The sequence below is a fragment of the Ictalurus furcatus genome, chromosome 15 (genome assembly GCF_023375685.1).
Source record: "Ictalurus furcatus strain D&B chromosome 15, Billie_1.0, whole genome shotgun sequence".
NCBI classification, from domain to species: domain Eukaryota; kingdom Metazoa; phylum Chordata; class Actinopteri; order Siluriformes; family Ictaluridae; genus Ictalurus; species Ictalurus furcatus.
The window spans coordinates 18,138,157-18,160,087 of NC_071269.1; the positions used below are offsets into that span (position 1 = coordinate 18,138,157).

General features: G+C 38.0%; 1 protein-coding gene across 1 annotated transcript; it reads right to left on the minus strand.

Moving 5' to 3' along the window:
- Positions 1-85: 85 nt before the first annotated feature.
- ano11 (anoctamin 11) lies at positions 86-21,493 on the minus strand. The gene is made up of 23 exons (XM_053642714.1): positions 21,354-21,493; positions 20,694-20,808; positions 18,410-18,603; positions 18,197-18,304; positions 17,906-18,042; positions 17,756-17,813; positions 16,386-16,496; positions 15,287-15,452; positions 15,080-15,170; positions 13,184-13,280; positions 12,104-12,247; positions 11,886-12,023; positions 11,689-11,787; positions 11,463-11,565; positions 11,066-11,177; positions 9,554-9,608; positions 9,294-9,391; positions 7,469-7,605; positions 7,094-7,299; positions 6,841-6,983; positions 5,955-6,045; positions 5,546-5,677; positions 86-921 (listed from the first exon to the last, which is right to left on the minus strand). The coding sequence occupies exons 1-23, from the start codon at positions 21,483-21,485 to the stop codon at positions 898-900; spliced, it is 2,691 nt and encodes an 896-aa protein (XP_053498689.1). The 5' UTR covers positions 21,486-21,493; the 3' UTR covers positions 86-897.
- Positions 21,494-21,931: the final 438 nt, after the last annotated feature.

The window sequence follows — 21,931 nt, forward strand, 5'->3', positions numbered from 1 at the left end:
AGGGCAGGTGGTACTTGGCTTGACTAACTAAGATGAGCTGTTGCTTGATTTAATGATCTGGAATAGGAGAGCGAGAGATCACAAGGGAGAGCACAAGGCTAAAAAGTGAAACGAAAGCAGTGTGCGTCTCTGAAGGATGTGTTAACACGAGATTAACGTTCCAGTGCTACTGCCAACTGGCATCTGATCCCCGGCTCTGAAATACACCGCTTAAACACTTAAGACTCATCTTGTTCAGCTCCCAAACTTGCTTGAACATATTTACCTCTAATGGCCTTTGCTCATTCCTTAAGCACTGCTGAAGAAAATCTGCCCATCCCAGAATTTTGCCCATAACTGTTGCATGCAAGCATAAGAACTGAGACAGAGTTAACATTCATCAATAATTTATTTGAAGAAAAAAACCCCACCAAAAAAAACAGAAAACAGGATGAACTCATTTACCTTTTTCATTTTTAGACACTTCTATGTACAATTTGTCCTTGGTACAAATAGATACATAGAAAAAACATTTCCCTTTTCTTATGTCAGGATCTTATCACAGTTGGATGGAGTGTAGGATGGAATGAAGTTAGTTTTAAGTCTATACTCAAGCCTCGTTTTGGAAGCATAATAGTTTTGGATTTTTTTTTTTGTTTTGGCATTACAAGTGCACCAGATGGAAATGTCTGAATGAAACAGGCATGCTCTCTCAGAAATGTGTACATACACAACAATCCAATGAAAACATCTGAAAACACACACTCACCAAAACATCACACAGTCCAAAACTTGTGCAAAACTTTTTTTTTTTTTTTTTTTGGAAGTCTGTTACTGTGTACTGATTGTTGATGGGGTCCAGCCCTTGCTTTATAAGTGCACCCTCTCCTGGAGACCCTCAGACCCTGCAGACCCACCTCAAGTTGCCAGACGTGTTGCTTGCTTCATGGAGCAGAACAGATGGAGGATGGACAGAACAAGAGAGAGAAAAAGGAAGAACGGGGGAAAAAATTTGGAACATAGGGTGAAACTAAGTTAAAACTGATCAGATGTTTCTCTGCTCTTCAGTCATTTGTTTTCTATTTCTAAAGTGTGACACAGTAGTTCTGAGTACATGAGCACACAGAAAAAAATTCTGTACAAAAACGTTTCATTAGAACAAAAGTGCAATCCATCTTTAGCCGTAATGACTACTGACAGAAAAGAAATGCACACTAAAAGAAAAATCCACCCAGAACAACTATCTTATTAATATATTTATGTTATAATGAAACTCTGAGTAAACTTCTTTTGTTGTCAAATTGATCTATTTTCATTTTGGATAAGAGTTTCCAACAGTACCCACAATGCTGTTTGATTACCCGCTGAAGTCAAGTCAAGTGGGTTTTTATTGTCATTCCTCTATATAACTTTTCTTCAGGACCATGGTGCAACATGGAACCGTACACAAGACTACATAAAGTGCAAATACACAACAGTTTGAGACGAGTGCAAAACAATAAATACACAGAACAAAACAATAAATACATAGGACAGTAAATACACAGGACAATGAATACACAGAATATGGCCTGTAAACTGTAAACATGGCCTGTAAATTGTAAATATGGCCTGTAAACTGTAAATATGGCCTGTAAACTGTAAGCTATTGTGTAATGTAGCTGCACAAGTATAGCTGCAACGTGATGTCAGTGGGAATTCATCTATATATAAAGACAGCAATGCAGCAATGCATATATATATATATATATATATATATATATATATATATATATATATATATATATATATATATGCCGTTTTAATGCTAATCCCGCCATCAACTCCATAATGCTCCGCTCATTTAGAAATTTTTCATTTACATTTTTTTGAGTTTGAGATCATTTACATTTTTTTTCCTATCAAATGCCACTGTAACTATATATATTTATATATATTGTATATTGTATATATTGTAATATATATATATATATATATATATATTACACACACAAGCCTTATTCCAAATTAATTTGGAACAGTATGGAGTCATTTGAAAATTAAATTCACCCTGTACTATATTGAAAACACATTGTTAACACATTATTTGATGTTTTACTTTGTGAATTTCATTTATCCTTGCTCTTGAAGGCCTAGGCCTTTCTTGGAGGCTCCTTATATACTATGATTAGACAATTGTCTCACCTGTTTCACATCACCTTCTTATTTCAACTTGTCACAGAACTATTAATCCTAAATTGTCCCATCCCAACTTTTTTTGGAACGTGTTGTATGCATCAATTCCAAATAAACTTTTACCTTCAAAAAACTATGCAGTTGATTAGGTAAAACATCAACTACCTTGTCTTTATACATTATTTGTTTAAATACAAGTCAAAGTACATTTACAAATCACTCCTATTTGTTTTTATTAGCATTTTCCCTACTGTCCCAACTTTTTCGGAATTGGGGTTGTATATAAAAAACAGTATCAACCCAAAAAAATTGCACCAGAACTGTTAAACACATCACCAACATTACAATAAAAACATATTTAGTGTGATTCAGGATGGAGTTTTCCTTTAAGAAACACATAAATGAATGGTCAGAACACAGCTCTGCCATAGGCACTAAATCTTGGAAATATGCATTTTGACACTGGGAGAATCTAATTTACTAATGGGACTGAGGAATTAAGTTAATTCCATGAAAGTGTTACAGGTAAGGACTCAAAAGTTCTACCCGTCTGTCCCAGAAGGCCTGTCTAAATGCAAGGTTAAACTCAACAGTAATAACTAACCAGGCCTGGCTCCATTTCCATGGTTAATTATATTTCAGACTCACTGTGAATGAAAAAAAAAAAAAAAACCTCTTTACTATCTAGAAAACTGTTACTGGCTATTGTTAAATATTCTACAAAGAATTTATAAGTTTAAGGAGTTAAGTTTAAGTCTTAAGTTAATGAAGCTGGGCCAATAAGTTTAATTTATTAGCAGGACAGAATCTGATAACCAGAGGTGCATTCAGGACGTGTCTTAAGTGTTCCAGTTTAACAGAGGTGGCAAAAGTCCCAAAACAGATAAGAAACCTTCTCTCCATCCAAAAGGAAACTGTGTGTGTGTTTACTACCTTTCTGTCCTGTCCAAAAGATAATAAGTGAACTTTGGCCTGCACTATTATTATTATTATGGCCTCCATTGCACTAGCCATTTTGATTGGGTAACTCTAATATAAACATCTTCACAGATATTTTGCAACTGTTAAGTAATTTGTGGTAAGTTGTAATGAAGTACAAACACTGTTACTGGACTTGGGTATCTGTTAGGAATATTTCTACTTTCAGCATAAATGTTTCTGTTCACTTTTACGTCAGTAGAATTAGCAAATTTCAACTTTTACTTTAATAAGTTACCCCAAACCCCTTCGTCCCTTAGTGCAATATTAACCCCTTCAGGGTGTTCGTGCTAATATTGGTACCCTTGGTAAATATGAGCTGTGAAAATGGTCTTTATTGTTCAACCTTTTGATCTTTTGTTCAAAAACTTCACAAAAATTCTCTGCTCTCATGGAAATCATGAGAGCAGATATAATAATGATATAGACAATATAATAAATACAATTTTTTACAGCCTTCTTTGCTCATATTTACCAAGGGTGCCAATATTAGTAGAGGAGCCTGTATGTCATTATACCTTAGCCCTGCTGAATTCCCAAAGCTGATTGGCCAGGAGGTGTTGATTAATTTTCTATAACAGCAGCTCTGACATTTATATTAATGTTCTCTTTCTAATACATTATCTATCTTTCTATAACAAATAGCTTTGTTCACAAGAAATAGTATGGTGGACACTTCACATAATATACATAAGCCTAATAATGAATATATATTTCTTTCTATGCAAAAGCGATTATTCACCCAGGCGAACAGTAGCTGGTAAGTGTTTCTTTCTTGATTTTTTGTTGAAACTGATATTAGCATCAATTGTCAGATAGAAGCTGTAACTGCGCTTCCTCGTTGCTATGAGCTGTTTACATGTTGCCAGATTAGAGCTAATTCTGATATTCATATTCAGTTTCGGTCGGGAGTCGCTCGTTCACACAATTACATTTTGTTTTGCTAATTAAAGAGGCGTGCCCAGCACTTGTTGAGAACTATATTGTGTGCCTGTCAGTTGTAACTACAGCAAAAGCGATTATTCACCCAGGCAAACAGTAGCTAACAATCAACCCTCAATCCTCAGGCCCTCAATCAACCACAACCTCACTGTACAGCTCGGCTCAACCACACTCAAGCCAACCAGGATAGCCAGGAACCTCGTTGGTGACTTTTGATGACAGATTGACTTTTACAGACCACATTTCAACAACTGCACGGTTCTGTAGGTTCATTCTGTACAACACCAAGAAAATCAGACCCTACATCACCGAACAGGCTACAGAGCTACTAGTCCAGGCTCTTGTGATATCAAAACTGGACTACTGCAACTCACTACTCTCAGGCCTCCCAGCAAGCTCCATCAAACCCCTTCAAATGATTCAGAATGCAGCAACAAGCCTCGTCTTCAACCAGCCCAAAAGAACCCATGTCACACCCCTCTTCATCTCCCTCCACTGGCTTCTTGTAGCCGCCTGTATCAAATTCAAGGCCTTGATGCTCACGTACAAGACCTTGTCTGGAACAGCACCCCCCTACCTCAACACTCTCCTGAAGGTTTACGTTACCTCACACAATCTGCGATCAATTAATGACCGATGCTTAGTAGTGTCTACTCAGCGTGGCTTAATGTCCCTTTCAAGAACCTTCAAACTAACTGTCCCTCAGTGGTGGAATGAACTTCCAACCTCAATCCGGACAGCAGAATCTCTCACCATCTTCAAAAAACAGCTAAAGACCCACCTCTTCCGTGAACACGTAACTAACCCCTAAAACGCCAACCCCACATTATAAATAAAAAAAAAAAACCTTACTCTGGCTCTTACACCTCTACTCTGCACACTTTGCTTTTGTAGAACTCAATTATAAATCTTGTATGGTAGCACTACTTGTATTGTTCTCCACTTGATATATCGCTTTGCTTGTATTTCCTCATTTGTAAGTCGTTTAGGATAAAAGCGTCTGCTAAATGAATAAATGTAAATATATATATTTTTAAATGCTATTATTTAACAAAGGAAATTGTATAATCATTGACATATATGGGTGCTGGTAGCTCAGTGGTTAAGCTGTTGGACTACTGATTGGAAGATTGAGAGTTCAAATCCCAGCACCACTAAGCTGTCACTGCTGAGCTCCTGAGCAACACCCTTAACCATCAACTACTCAGATGTATAAGATAAATATAAGTTGCTCTGGATAAGAGTGTCTGCCAAATGCTGTAAAACATGTATTTTTTTTGCCCATCCCTAATCATAAGTTACCATGTTGTTGCAATAACAACAATACAAAGCATGTTTTCAGACCAGTGAGTGGCAGGATAAAGGATGCTAAAAGACAGTGTGTTTCTAAAAACCTTCTGATCATGTATTCCTTTTGAGACCAGTGCAGATGGTGTGTATGGCTTGAGCCTGGTGTCTTTCTGTCACTCACCAACAGCGCCTCCTGGTTGTCAGCCAAAGCCTGCTTGGCCAGGTAGCGCTCTCGCTTCACCTTCAGCTCCAGAGATTCCGGTACATCCGGAACCATCCATTCAATCAGGCGCAGCACAAAAAACACCACGTGCTAAACATGAGCGCGTGCTTTTTATTATTATTATTATTATTATTATTATTATTATTATTATTATTATTAATAATAATAATAATAATAATAAACAGCAATAAAAAAACAGTAGTCTGTTGCAAATTTCTTTATTATAAACAAATAAAGTGAATTCAGAATTAGCAGGGTAGTACACATCCTCAGTTAATAGAAATACTCAATTGAAAACATATGTATGCAAATATATAGTATAATAGTACAGTAAATATATAGTTTGAGTGGATTGGTCAGTGCTTACCTCAAACGCAATGATGAAGCCAAGTCGGACTGCAAGAAGTTCCCAGTAAACTAGAGTGTAATTCCCATTTTCATCTCGAAAAGCCTTGTATCTGCATCAATACACAAGCACAGAACAAGCTCTTCTAGATCAGCACCATGGTTTAGTTTTCACGAGAAATTACTCCCTCTACTGGTAGAAAAGGTACAGTCATTACTGTCATCTTTAAGATCCAAATGAAATTGAAGAATATTTTATGAGAAATATATATGAGAACATTTTATGTGTGTGAGGGGCTATTTTTTTCATCCCACCCCCACCTGGGTCTGAAGGAATTCTGAACAATTCCATCCCATCTGTCTCATCTTGTGACCAAACACCAAGAAAAAAATCCTAATACATGTACGTGTACAGTATATGGCTAACAAAATGATTCTGATTGTGTTGAATTTGTTTGCACCTATCCCTACTGATTACATCCATAATGATTACAATGCTCATGTACATGAATAAAAGCTACTGTAAGCTTGGAATGTATTGCATTAACATGAAAAAATACAATATATGCAGCTAGTACAATGAACAATAGAAATGGCTTGTATATGTGTATCCCAAACAGGCTGTAATGTAACCTTGTCATTTCACTAATGTCTATTTCAAAAGGAAATTTACATTTTATTTCTCTGAAGCCTTGCTTATTAACAAAAAAAGCACATTCTATAAATGATCCTTGTCAGGGACACAGTTGATCCGGAGCCTATCCTGGGAACACAGGGTTTGAGGTGGGAATATACTTTGGATGGGACACCCATCCATCGCAGGGCACCATACAAACATTCAAACGCTCAATCACACCTATAGCAATTATTATTATTATTATTATTATTATTATTATTACAGCACTTACCTGCACATGCCATGGCTAGAGTAGTTGTAGCTGGGTGGAGCATACGCCAGTGTGAAGTTCACATAACCATTTAAGTCATTATCAAACTTATACTGGTACAGCAGCCGAGGCAGGAAATCAGATGTGAATGCAATCAGGAAAGCCTAGGAGACAAAAAGTCATCTTTAATAACCTGTCAATCGAGAAGTAATAAACTGGCAATCGAGAAAACAGTTGGCAGTTAGAAATGCCCCTGTGAGAGACTGCCACTCACATTCACAATGACAGAAAGGTGGGAAAGGGCCTCAAGAATGATGAACCACACGCCGATATTCTGCGCTTTCTCTGCCACAGGCCGCCGGTATTCACACACAAACTTGTGCGCATCCAGTCTCACTTCGGCCCAGTTATTCAGAAGAGCAAAGAGTGGAGCAAGCGGGAATGCAGCCACAAAGATGGTGATAAAGCCAAACTGCAGCACTGAGCAAAAATATATGCTAATTAAAAACTAATATAATCTCTCAATTAGCCCCTTAACAAATTTGCACCACACATCACAAGGCACTGAGCCTGAAAATTGTGTCCCTAAATTCCCAAATCTTTCAAATCAGTACTGTGTCTAAGCATCAGTAATCTCTTAGAGTCTTACCGATCTCAAGATACTCATCAAACAAGCCTTCACACTCTATCAGCTCATAGTCCTCCTCCCAGCGCTGAGACTCCCGGCCACTCTGTGCCTTCTTCACTGATGTTAGGGCCTTTTTCTGTCTCCATGCCTTCACTTTACTGTACACACATACACACACACACACACACACACACACACACACACACACACACACACACACAGAGGTTCAATTAGTGCATTTATTATTGCCCTCAGCTGCCTGGGAGACAACACTGACCTCCTCACAATCATCTCAATCCTTTGGTTAATATAAATAAGTAAGTAAGTAAATAAATAAATAAATAACACAGAGAATGGGGGCAGAGCTAAGAAGCTGATTTGCAATATACGTAGAGGTGCCAACATTGCTAACAAGAAAATCTTAGCAGGCAGAGAGAAAGAACAGAATTTCACCGCAGTGGATGAGATGGCAAATTTTTCCCTGATGTGAGCTAAGCATAAAGCAGAAAAGAGACAAAATTCTGTTGTGACCACTGCTTCAGCAGCTCCTCGATTTAGTTTACCAACCCAAATTAACCACATTCCAGCCCAATTACTTTCTATTGGCTCACAAGATAGAGGCATGTCAAAGTCTACCAAGATGAAGTCATCATGATGTAAATATAACTGCATGCATCCTTTCCCATTCAATGAATTGGCTTTTCTGCATTTGGTTTGACTGCTGCTTTTATTTGAAAAAGCAGAAGGGTGCAGTTTTCAGGTGGATAGTGTATCTATATAGCAATGGGTGATGCACAGTAAAAATTGCATTGCTTATCAAAAATTGAAAATGCTATGGCTAAACTGTATATGTTGACACCTCTTTGTATATAATTTAGGGTGACCATACGTCCTCTTTTTCCCAGACATGTCCTTATTTTCTGACCTTAAAAAAGTGTCCGGCCAGGATTTCTACATTTGGGAAAGTGATTCGGCTTTAGTTTCATTATGATGTGCTTATGGTCTAATACTGCATCATGCGTATGCATATTTGCATATTTCCCTCTCTGTAATTCCCACCTTCTCGCACACCGATTGGTCGATTATAAAAGGCTTGCAGCAACTATTGGCCAAATTCCTGCCTCTCAACCATTAGCCTACTCTCAGCAAATGCGCGAAGGTCAAGAATTGTCGTGTACAGCATCAAACAGTTTCTTGACAATAGCAGCAAATGACAGCTGTCCTGAGGCGAAACAATTCCCATGGCCATATGAGGTCATTTTTAATTTCACTTTATCACATTGCTTCATATTACATGGCCATTCAAATGTGTAAATGCTGGTAGAAGGTACATCTAATATTTGATTTTATTCTATAGACATTCAAGAATGTAGGGAATAAATGTGTGTATATATAATAGTGCTAATAGTGTGTCTTTTTCAGTGTATTAAAGGTTAATGGAAAAAAAGGTGTCCTCTTTTTGGGAAAACCAGAACATGGTCACCCTATATAATTAAATGAAGCAGCTCGCTCGCTCGCTCTCTCTCTCTCTCTCTCTCTCTCTCTCTCTCTCTCACTCACACACACACACACACACACACACACAGCATGTGATAAGGTCACACTGCCGAGCTCAGCAGTAGTAAAGTTACTGCAGTAGGCAGAGAGCCATAATGCAACACTCTGCTCTATCCTCACACTGCTGACTCACTGCTGACTTCAACAATCAGCATAATTCATGGTGTGAATTCAATACACAGACTTATTATGTAATAAGTATTACTAGAAACACTGATGGAAAACAATGACATGAAATATAACATATAACATGACAAATTCAGACAGAAGCACGTTGTAAGGAACGTACGGTAGGATGAATTCTTGAATGTTGTTGATGAGCTGTTTCCCCATCATGATGATGAAGAGTTGCTCAGCCAGCTCGATCAGACAGCCCCCTGGACCACACTGCAACCCACCCACACAAGAACAACAAACCACACATTTAACTACACCACTCACAAATGCACTGAGCAAATGAGTTTTGCAGCAGATGTTATTAGCACTAATGTACTGTACATACGTGTGGGAGAGAAATGGCAAAGATTCAAATTAGTGCACAGAACTCACGTCCTCGTTCCTCATCCCAAATAAAGTGCCATAGTGACCGGGGTAACCGACGAATCTGTTCGGAGAGTAGAATCGATAGGAAAGACAAAACGGACCATTTAGAAAGCCATTATTGCCCATGTGAAACTCATAAAGACAGATGCAGTACAGTGAGTGCAAATGTTTGTTTGTACTTAGGTATGTGTTAGCTTTCACAGATTTTCCTTTATTGTGACAAGTAACAAAAATTGTCTAATATTATATGTGGGGTGGAAATTAATGAACTACATGTACTTTTAAATTTAACTTAATTGTTTTACTATAATAGCACTTTTATATGAGATTTTTTTTATATAAAATTTTTAACTTATGATCATTACAGAGCAAAGAAAATGCATTTACACTTGGAAGAATGTAAGCCCCTTTCAAGAAAGTATGTGTAAGCTTTAATTACATTAAATATCAAGACCCATTACAAATAAAGCAGTTTCCTGATTGAAAGTCTATACTTCAGGCACCAAATGCTTAGTCAGCAGCAGCAATGTCTGAGACAGTGGAGACAGATGAATATCCCTGGCCCAACTGATCAGGTATCTTCATATTTAAATGCTTCAAAGAAAACAGAGTGATAATGATCTGCAAATGATGAGAGTTCAAACCCATGGGAACTAGCTAGAGAGATCTTTTGATGTTTTACATTATGAAAGCTCTGCATTCAATTTTTATGTATTAAATTTAAGATTTCACTTCAAAGTTTGATAGTGATTGTTTGTTAAATATATCTAAATATATGTAAGTGCTGCTAGAGCCTATAGGCAATGCTCAGGATAATGTGTAAGAGATGTCTTTGCTAGCTAGATGAATTAGCATGAGCTAGCTAGCTAATGAACCTAGAGTAACAAGCTAGTTAAACCCCAACAGCATTTGGCTGATTTAACTAGCCTGCTAACGTAACCTTTGTTTATACTGTATGCTGTTGATAATGAAGGTATTGTTCACTTCGGCACTGTACATTTACCAGAGGCCAAAAAATGTTTTGGGGTGCCTGTGTTCAGCATTGAATATATTTGTGATGTGATACTCCACAGTAGTGGTTCATGTTTCATTTTTTGCCTAGCCTACTAGGTTTAAATGTTATTTTAAAATTAAATGTTATCATTTTATTGTGGCAGTTGTATGTGGTGTTTTACTATCAAAAAGCTTTAGCTGTGCTGTCCATTTTATCTCTGTACTGTTATGGTGGAGAGGTGAATTGTTTGCCCAGCAGGGGGCTCACACGCCTCCTTTCCCATTGCCCTGCTCACCAGCCAGACCTACGATACTCTACATACAGAAACCCAACACTGTCCTGAGTAATTTTATATAAGACTTGCAGCAATAAAATAATACATTTGTTTATTCTGATTGAAAATGTCTGATAAGTCGATTTCCATTCTGAATGCCAGTGAGAATAAATTTTTAAAAAAAAATGTATCAAGAACTTGACCAGGGTTATGCAACTGTATAAACAAACAAAAAAAAAGGTTATCATACCTTCCTTTGAAGAAGGCCACATAAAAAGGGGAGGAGTAGAAGTTGACAAACTGGAAGATGAACACCTTAAAGGTAAATGCACCTTCGTACTGTGTCTGTGTCCTGTGCATTTCTGTAAGAGACAAAATTTGAGTTTTCGTACTGAACTTAATCCAATAAAACTGGACAATAAAACAGTATTATTCTGTACAATGAATATCTATAACAAATAATTGTCAGTGTAATAACAACAGTTTGATATAGTGCTATCATAACTGCAAGCTATGATATAGATGTAAGCTGAAAGTGTGAAGAAGACTCAGTCTTAATGGCTTATTGATTTTCATTCCTAATCAAAACTGCATTGAAGCATATTGTGCTGGCTTACAGGCTGAAGAGTGACCAGCAGAATGCATACCCCATTTTGTTAGTCGTTCTGCTAGCGCTGTATACACCTGCCCCATCAGCAAGATTAGAGCCAGGTTCACCATGCTGCTGGAGATGTTGGCAATGTTCCCAGCCTAGAAAGAAATAGAGAGCAGATTTAAGATACCGTTTAAGATAAGTTGCAGGCGGTAGTATTGATTGAAGCGATAAACCATGTAGCGAGGTGGACGTAATTAACTGTTTCGCTGAATGCTTGCCTGAGTGCGTAGCATGGAACTTCCCGTCTCATACATCATCACGCTCACTATACTGCGGTAGATGATGACAGTCACTAAGAATATCATGACCACGCACAGCTGAGGGACAGAAGAGGCATTAATGAGAAAAAACAAAGATACAGACAAAGCTTTAACAAGTCTGGGAGGAAATTTCTTCCCATCAGCCCCAGGCTCACCATTATGATGATGACCATCGATCCAGTGAACATACGGGAGAGCCGGGCTTTTTCTGGGAAGTAGGGCTCCTTCACTCCAGTCACAGGGTTCTCCTCCATCGTAGGGGCTGTGGCGGCAAACTCTGGCCGTGGAGGCTCCTAAAAAATCATAATAATTTTTAAAAATCATAATAATAATCTGCAACAGTGTCCTGATCACTCTATGCAGGATGTCACACCTCCTCTTCATGAAAGTCCATGCAGTCCCAGTGATGAGCCAGAGTAGCGTTCTTGCGTTTCCAGTACTCCAGGAAGGTGATGGCCCAGAAGGACATGAACACACTAAAGAACACTGTGCCAGGATGGTCAAACAGGTAACCCACCTAAAAATTGGAAATTACAATTAAGAGTGTTTTCACAACTAGTTTGTTTGAGCCCTCCAAACACTCTCTGAGCAGTTCAGCATGTATATGTGAACAAGCCAAGTGATCTCAGACCCCCCCTAAAAGGACCCAAATGCGAACTGCCGGAGGTGGTCTGAGTACAGTTCGTGTCTGGGTCCGTTTGTGGTTCAATCTCTTCGTGATACGGAGAAAGCAATGAGGTCCCGGTCCGCTTTGCGTTTCGTTTCGACATGTGTACCTGGACGCTTGTCGTACCTGCAGCCATGTTCCATCACTGTTGAAAACAACACAAAACTTTTCAACATGTCAGGTCGCGGGGTTGTGTGGTCTCAGGAGGAGAGCTGTGCACTTCTTGAAATTTGTAAAGAGGATTGCATTAAGCGCCAACTATCCTCAACACATAAGAACATAAAAGCGTTTCTTTTGTTTCCTCAAAAACTGAAGGAAAGAGGCAATAACAGAACAGCTCTACAGTGCCAGGAAAAGTAAAAAAAAACTACAAAAGAAGTACATGAGCACCCGTGACAAAACACGTCGAAGTGGAGAGTCCACTGAAATTAATGATTCCTGTCCCTTCTATGATGATTTGGATGAAATTTTGGGTGCAAGCTGGGGTCTGAGTACTTATGAAGTCGTGGTGTGAAAAAGAAAGGGTCTGAGATCACTTCGTGATCACTTCACTTTTTTCCCCAAAAAAAGAAACGGGTTCTCTTTTGAGTCCACTATATTGGGAACACCAAAAGGACTGAGGTCACTTTCGGCTGGTTCCCTTTCTGGTTCAGTTTAAGTGAACTGGGTTTGGTTCTTTTAAAATGAACTATATGTGAAAACACCCTAAAATACGCATTACTGACAAACCATGAAAAACCTTTACAGTAAACTACAGCGGTTTACAGAAAGCTTTAAGCTGTATACCTTAGCCATATGGCAAATGTCAGACATATTCCAGGGTTTGCAGGTTTCACAGAGAGGGCACATAAGGTAGCGTCCTCCACTTTCACAGACTTCTTTCCTATGCATCACATAAAGAATACAAAGTAGCACGTTACTTAAAAGCAGTGTTCACAATGATACATTACACCCAAAATTCATGACAAACAATGTTCAAAACGGGCACATGACACCATAGACTGTTCCTGGCAACTCACAGAAACATACATAATCATTTATAAAGGCTTATTCCAACATGCCTCAGATGTCTTAACAACCGTTTATTAATGTTTCATGTTGACTAAGTCCAGTGATGGCAACTCACTTTGAGGTTCTTTGTAGCTATGTTGGAGTCACATAATGGTGATAACTCTGTCATTACAGTTTTATGAAATTATTATAGGCTGTAATTAATAGTAAAAATGTTATAAATAGTAACCTCACTTGGCAAGCCATGTTATTTTATCATTATGTGATTCTGACATACAAAAAGTAAACTGAACTACAATACTACTCCCAGAGCTACGTAAGTTTGTTGGAGTTTGTGATAACAAGCTTATGTCAAAATATCAGTCGCTTGACGACTCAGGTGTAACATGAACTTGACATCACATGAGAAACTATTCTTCCCGTCTTGACAGCTGATGTCTGTTGGAATAAGCATTTTTGTTTGTAAAAGAAGTGGGAAGCATTGCTGCCTCACAGTCCCAGGATCACTGATTTGATCCTGAGCGGGAGTTACTGTCAGTGTGGAGTTTCACATGTTCTCCCCAGGTCTGTACGGGACTCCTATGGGTTCTTAATTTCCCCTCACCTCCAAAAACATGCCAGCATGTCAATTGGCTTTACTAAATTTCTCCTGAATGGGGTTCCATTCAGGTTGTAATCCTACCAGTGTTCACAGGATAGGCACTTCCACCATGACCAGGATAAAGTGGTTATTGAAAATAAATGAATGACTGAATTTATTTATTTAATTACTACACCCTCCACTACTACCCCTCTTTGGAGGACAATAAAGACTTTGTTAGGAATATATAAAGTTATGTTTTGGACTTTTAAAGCCAATCCAGTCAGAGGAAGAGAGAAAAAGATGGAAAGAAAAGCAACAAAAAAAGTATATAAAATAAAAATATTATGCATATGTAAATGTGCCCACCAACAAATAAAAAACAGAACATAATTTCACAGCAAAACAGCAATGAGTACACAGAAATGAATACTTATATTTATTTATGTTTATAATTGTTGTCATAAGGGCTTGCAGTATATAGGTGTAATAAAGCCCTATGAACTACCTCCCTCCCTCCATATGTAAACTGTTAACTGAATAGAATAAGTCTATAAGAGGACATAAGAAAAGGAAGCAATAAAAGTAATAAAACTCTCATTAAAAAAATATTTGGGTGAGGGTGCAGCATCACAGCGATTGCCAAAGCTGCTTTCACACAATCTGACATAAATTTGAGATATTAAGAGTTAATAAGGCAGTACATGAGCTGTACTGAAAATGTCATAAGAGTCTTATCGCTTGATAGAGTACATTAGTTTTATCTGCGGATCAATAGCACTTATACGGTGAACATATGAGACACTGCGAGTGACTATGCAGAAAGCGGAGTCAAACTTTCATCTTTTCTCTGACTGAAGCGTATATTCATGCCTTGCTTCCTGTCTTTACAGTTTAGTGCTTTTGCTGCAAACACCCCCATCCCAGCAGCCGCTTTTAAAGCACCTTTGGTCAACTGTTTCCATGGAAACAGATTAAAGGGAAAAAAGACACACACTGACAATACACTGTTTGCTGCAGTAGCCTGCGGAGCAGTAGGAGACAGTTGGAGAAAGTTTTGCAGGAGCACTGCATTTGTGTAAGATACTGACGCTGGGGTGTTGGATCCCATAGTCATGATGCCTGAGACAAACACCAGGGTCCCAACTATAGCTGCAGGAAGGAGCCACACTGTGTAAAAGCCTGTAAATACCAAACAGAACATGCGTATGATGTAATTGAAGAATGATTTGTTTGCTATAAATATTGCCATCATAAGCTCATCATCAGCCTACACCAAATGAGAAGTGTCTGCTCACCAAGCCATGCAAAATAAAGGGCTATTTTCTCCCCAAAGTATTCTCGTATATGATCCAAAGGCTGGTACTTGTACCATTTGGACCAGCGAGCCCAGTAGTAATACAGCACCTGCCTCCTGTTTAACTGATCAGGAGAGATCTCATATTCTGGTAGCTCAAAGGGACCCTGATAATAAAAAAAGGAAGCACTTTATTTTTTAGTACAGATTATTTAGTAGTTAAGAAAGTGGTGATTAAAAGTAATTTCTAGGACATTCCTTGAAAATTTACTCCTTGTAAATCTTATGTGAAAATGACCAGGTTTGTACAGCAAATTGCTGTAATAATAGTAGTAATGTTGGTGCCTATTTTGCATGTTAAATAAAATGCAAGTACAAAGCAACTTATGTGGAAAAAAACCCCTCATATGGCAGTATATGTCAGTACTGATGCTAACATAATAATGTTAATAAGCATGAGAGTGGCTCCAGCCCCTTTCATCGCAGTGATTGAATTTTTTGGTATTTATTTTTATTTTTTAGTAACTATCTTTTTTTTTCCATAACAGTGTTATATACTACCAAACCTCAGTAAAGATTTGCAGATCTCATTGTAAAGTGTAGGTTTGCACAACCAATAAATGTGCAACAATACCTGTGATATTATGTAATACCATAATAATTATGTAATTATTCAACATTAATAAAGCAACAACATGAACGTAAATCCATGTTGTCCAAATACCATCAAGATCTGCCTTACACCGGGTATTTACTCACATTACTTGTAATTACTGAATATTTACCTATGAATTACTAAGTATTTACCACAGTGTAAAATAAAGTGCTACCAAGAAAACGTTTCCAGATGTGCAGCATGATTCCATAAGAGACAGTAAATAAGGGGTATACTACTGTACATGAGCTACAGCTCATATAGTTGTTCATATATGGTTGTTAGCATCAATTATTCCCTTATGCCTGTTTTTTTTTCCACATTAGCTGTAATTACGGTGTATGTAACTATTCATTAATAAGTATTTACTGTCATTTTCAATAAAGTTAACTAAAAAACATTTCCACATCACTTTGGCAGATCATGTGACAGGCTGATCTCTTACATCATGTAGTGGGAATGCTGCTTTGAAGGCACCTTCATTTAACAGTCGAGCCACTCCAACTTCAGCACGCTTCCGTTTGCCATATACCGTCCGTGCTAAGATCTCATACACCTGCACAGGTAATTACATCTTAATACATGTGCTGAAAATCAATTATATGACATGCCATGAGATTAAACAATGAATAGGTACAACTAATAGGCCTGAACTCTGTTTTAGAAAGCTTGTTCTGGAATGGAAGAGCTCTTTAACCCTGTTTAAAAAGGCATAATATTATACAATATGATTCAATATTCAATATGCCACTGAATCTGCTAGGATACGATATGATTTATAGCCTCTGATCGATATGTGACCAACTTTGTTCAGAATCTGCAGTAGACCTGCCATTAATTGCATGATGATGATGAAGAGAAGGACTATTTAAATATCAGAGTTATGGGCAAATCACCTTCCTAGCTTATTCAATTATCTTCACCTCACACCAGACACACCAGTTGTCTATCCATTTTCAATAATAATAAATTTATGTTTAATTATCAATAACAGTAGATTGATGATAGTTGCTATTAATATTATGATCATTTCTATCATTGGCATTTAAATCAAAATATCAATCCAAAAAACCTGATTGTTACACCACTAGTATATAATAGGTTATAACACGGCATTGTTAAATTCTCTATTCTGATTGGTCAGAAGTTGTTTATTAATTCTCTATAACAGCAGCTCAGACAGTAGCTCTAGCTGCAAGGCAAATCACAGGTTTAAATTAAATGCACTCGTGCAAATACATGATCATTTCTATAGTAACAACTTACATAGGGACTCATATGGTAGATTCTTGACATAAACTGATGAAAATGTTTGTAACTGTTGATTATTACAGTCTCCAGTGTCAGTGTTTGGTAACCGTCAGAGATAAATATGTGCTTTAAAATTTTCCGACACAGGAAAACTTAAAATGGAGGGCTTTACAGTTTCTCTGTAAAATGAAACTGCATTTTTGTCTAATTAAATGCAGCTATGAATAGACAAAATATTAATAATAAATTGATTTAAAGAAAATTATGATGTAATTGTTTAATAAATAGAAAATGGTTAGAGCTGGCAAATTGCTGTGGTATAAGAAAAATTAAACACTTTGGGATGTACTGTTATTGGTAAATAATCAACTTTGTGTTGGTAATGGTCCTCCACTTCGATTATTTTCCTATAAGAGCACACTCATTACTTAGTACATAATAAAATAATTATTAGATTATAAGCACAATAAAATCATATCAAAAGCCAAAATAAAGGACAAAAATTAATATAAGCATGTTTTTAATCTTGCCAGTCGTCAAAAAACATTTAGAAAGTGTACTCACAATGCGCTGTCTCTGTGTGTTGGTGAAATAATTCTCATGATCCTCACAACCCAGAAACCTTACAAAATAAGAATTAACATTAGCCACAGCTACAAATAAAAAAACCACACACACACTCCAACAAAAGTGGTTTAACCAGCAAATGCTCACTTTTCCATCTTGGACCTGCGGAAGGCGCATGTGTAGTAGTCCACTGGCCTGTTAGGCACCGAGTCTGCCATGATGTTTGGCACCCAGAGTTTTTGGAGAACTCGGGCTGAGGTATTAAAATCCGGATGCGGCTGTGCCTGTGGGAAAACAATTTATGTCAAATCCATGCTTTAGAACTGTTTCCAATAACATTTATATCTGTGACCTTCAAGCTGCTGTAGAGATTCTGCACAACTGCTTTGTAATAGAACAAAGGAAAATAAATTAGAAAAGGCAGCAGGAATAGCTGACCTGTAGTGGTGCCCTGAGGCATAATTCCTCAGCATAGTACACCAACACCTCCCAGGGAGCACTGAGCTTTAAATAGTGTACTGTTTTTTTTACACTGGATGATTCCTCCTGGTAACAGAAACAAGACCAAAACACGTAATTAAATCAAGTCCCTTAATATTACTGTAGGTCTGTAATACAGGTTCAAAAGAGAAACATGATGACAAATTGGACCTTTTCTAATAGAAGACCAGCACTCTGTAGATTCTGAATGAATTTGTCCCTCCATCTGGCCAGCTGTGCTTTCCTCTTATCAGATCTGCTCTCCTCTTGGATCACCTGCTCCTCATCCTCCCGGGGCTCTCCTGAGCCTTCACATCGAGCTCTCCGCTTCCTGCGGGACTTCACCTCCCACACCACTACAAAATCTGAAATATACACACAGCAAGAGTTCATTAAAGTAATAAAGTACAATCAGACACAGGATGTGGCATTTCAGCTTTAATTTCCTGATATTTACAGGTGCATCTCAAAAAATTGTAAATTTTGCATTTCATTTGCAAATCAAGGTCCCAGAGTCCGGAGGAAGAGTGGAGAGGCACAGAGTCCAAGTTGCTTGAAGTCCAGTGTGAAGTTTCCATAGTCAGTGATGATTTGGGGTGCCATGTCATCTGCTGGTGTTGGTCCACTGTATTTTCTCAAGTCGAGAGTCAATGCAGCGTCTACCAGGAGATTTTAGAGCGCTTCATGCTTCCATCCGCTGACGAGCTTCATGGAGATGCTGATTTCCTTTTCCAACAGGACTTGGCACCTGCCCACAGTGCCAAAACTACTAGTAACTGGTTTGCTGACCATGGTATTACTGCACTTGATTGGCCAGTCAACTCGCCTGACCTGAATCATCAAGACGAAAATGAGAGACATCAGACCCAATAATAGTAATTTGTGCAAAACGAGCCCCGACCAAGTACTGAGTGCATAAATTAACAAACTTTATATTCTTTATTCGGATATTTTGAGATACTGGATTTTTGATTTCCATGAGCTGTAAGTCGTAATCGTCAAGATTAAAACAAAAAAAGGCCTTGAAATATTTCACTTTATGTGTAATGAATCTAGAATATATGAAAGTTCCACTTTATGAATTAAATTATGGGAAAAAATTAACTTTTCCATGATATATTTTTTTTTGAGATGCACCTGTACATCTATGTGCTAAATATCTTAGAACATGTCCAGAACATCCCATTTTTAGGTAAGCAAAAGTATTGGAACAGATAGTCTTAAAGTAAACTAAAGTAAATAACTCTTAATATTTGGTTGCATATCCCTTGCTTGCAATAACTGCATCAAGCCAGTGACCCTAACATCACCAAACTGTTGCATTCTTCTTTTGTGATGTTTTCCAGGCTTGTATAACAGCTTCTTTTAGTTGTTGTTTGTTTAGGGGAGTTTCTCTGTTCAGTTTCCTTTTCAGGAGGTGATATGCATGCTCAGTTGGATTAAGGTATGGTGATTCATTTTGTAAATCTAATACCTTCCACTTTTTTCCCCATTTGTTGAGTTGGCAGTGTGTTTTGGCTCATTATTGTACAACATGATGAAGTTTTTCCCAATTATATTGGATGCATTTCTCTGTAAATTGGCAGACAGAATGTTTCTGTAGACTTCTAAATTCATTCTGCTGCTACCATCATGAGTTACGCCATCAGTATGAGTGGTGAGTGGTTTGCTGATGAGTGGTTTGCATGTTGTGGTATGGCCTCCATATTTCTGCACTTGAAATCTTCTTTGAATGGTGGACTATGATACTTACACCCCTGCCCTGTGGAGATTGCTGGTGATGTCACTGGGTTTTCTTCACAGATTTTAACAATGTTTCTGTCATGAACTGCAGTTGTTTTCCTTGCCTAACTTGTCAATGTCTAGTTGCTAGTACACCAGTGGTTTCTTTCTTTTTCAGGACATTCCAAATTGTTGTATTGGGTATGCCCAATGCTTGTGCAATGCCTCTGATAGATTTTCGCTCTTATCTCAGCTTCAAACTGGCTTGCTTTACTCCAATAGACAGCTCTCTGGTCTTCATGTTGGTTTATCCTTTTTAACAACAAATGCAGTCTTCACAGGTGAAAGCCAGGGCTCAAACCAAGAGTTGACATTCAAAGCTATTAATTGTTTAAATAATCAATCTAACAGGGCACACCTGTGCAAAAAGAAACACCTATCAGTCACAGGTTCCAATGTTTTTTGATCACTTGAAAAATTGGTGGGATAAAGCAAAAGGTGCCAAGTTGTTTAACACAGCTAAACGTAATTATCAGGAAATCAAAGCTGAAATACTGAACTGTTGTCTCATATTCATCTTTTGATCTCAAACCCAAATGTCGTCAGTGTATAGCAAAAACAAGAGAATTGGCAGAACACATTACAAACTGTACCTTTAAGGTTGATGACATTTCTATCTATTGGATTACTGCAGATAAATAAAGGAAACACATGAGTCCAGTATCACATTTACCTATTTTAGTTTGGCCATCTCTGAAGTAGTTGCCCGGAGGCCGAGCTGTTGGAGAGGCTGTCTTCTCACACTGAACATAGATCGGATCATCATTTTCATCAACAGCAGCATTCAGCTGGTTTTATGTAAAAGGCAGAGATAATGAATGAGCTCAATCACAACATGATTGTGTAATCAGAATAAATTTCTCATGAATCGTCCTGAAAAATCCACAGGGACTATGGAAACAAGTGCTAGAAAGATGTTCATATAAAGCTTCTGTCTCTCAAAACCTCCTGAGCGACTCATTCAAGCATGAATTTTGAGAATGCAGGAAAGAATTAAGCAGACCATGAGACAAACATCAGAGGCAAAAGATGGGAGGATAATTGTTGAAGAATATTTACTTCAAGAGAATCTAATAACCTGTACCGGCTGTAGTGATTAGACAGAGCCTTTAGCAAGAACACTGAATTACTCCACATTGATTGCACTCATTGTTTTAATGCAGCACTAGGGAACACAGTAATGGTTTAAGGAGTAGAGCACAAGAACCCTAGTGCAATTTGTGAAAAAACAAAACACATCACAGAAGGTAAGATAATCATTTTAAATCTACATTATAGACTCCATAGATTAAGAACTTTAAACAATGTAAAATGCTTAATAAATGTCACTTACATATCGAGGAGGAATGAAGCCCCCATTCTCCAAGCTTCCATAACACTCAGCGCCATATGATTCTCCAGTGTGTTCCAGATCCAGCAGAACCTCGCGGTCCTTGGACAGCTCCGAACCCTTCTTCCTGAGCATCAAATACGTCAAACTCAGCGGATCGGTATCAGAGATGCAGGAACTCTGAAGCTCAGTGGGCACCAAACACTGCAAACACACATACACACCGAATATAGTGTATGCTGCTAGTTACATATTCCAGAGTAGGCACTTCTACAGTTCAAATCAGTTCAGTGAATTATATGGGAAATCAAATTATCGATGCATTCCTTTATGGGAAGAGCTAAGCAGAGAGCAGAGGAGAAAGCACACTAAGTGTGTTCAGTAAAAGAGGGAAGAAGAAGAAGAAGAAGAAGAGGAGGAGGAGAGAGAGAGAGTCTGCAGCAGGCTCTCGCATTCACTGCATCCCTCTGTCTCTGGAGCACTCCAGAGAGAGAGAGAGAAACACTGAGCTACCATAACTCTCCTAGAATAGGAGCAACATGTCCTCTTATTAACAGGGAGTTTAAAATGTCAAAATATGC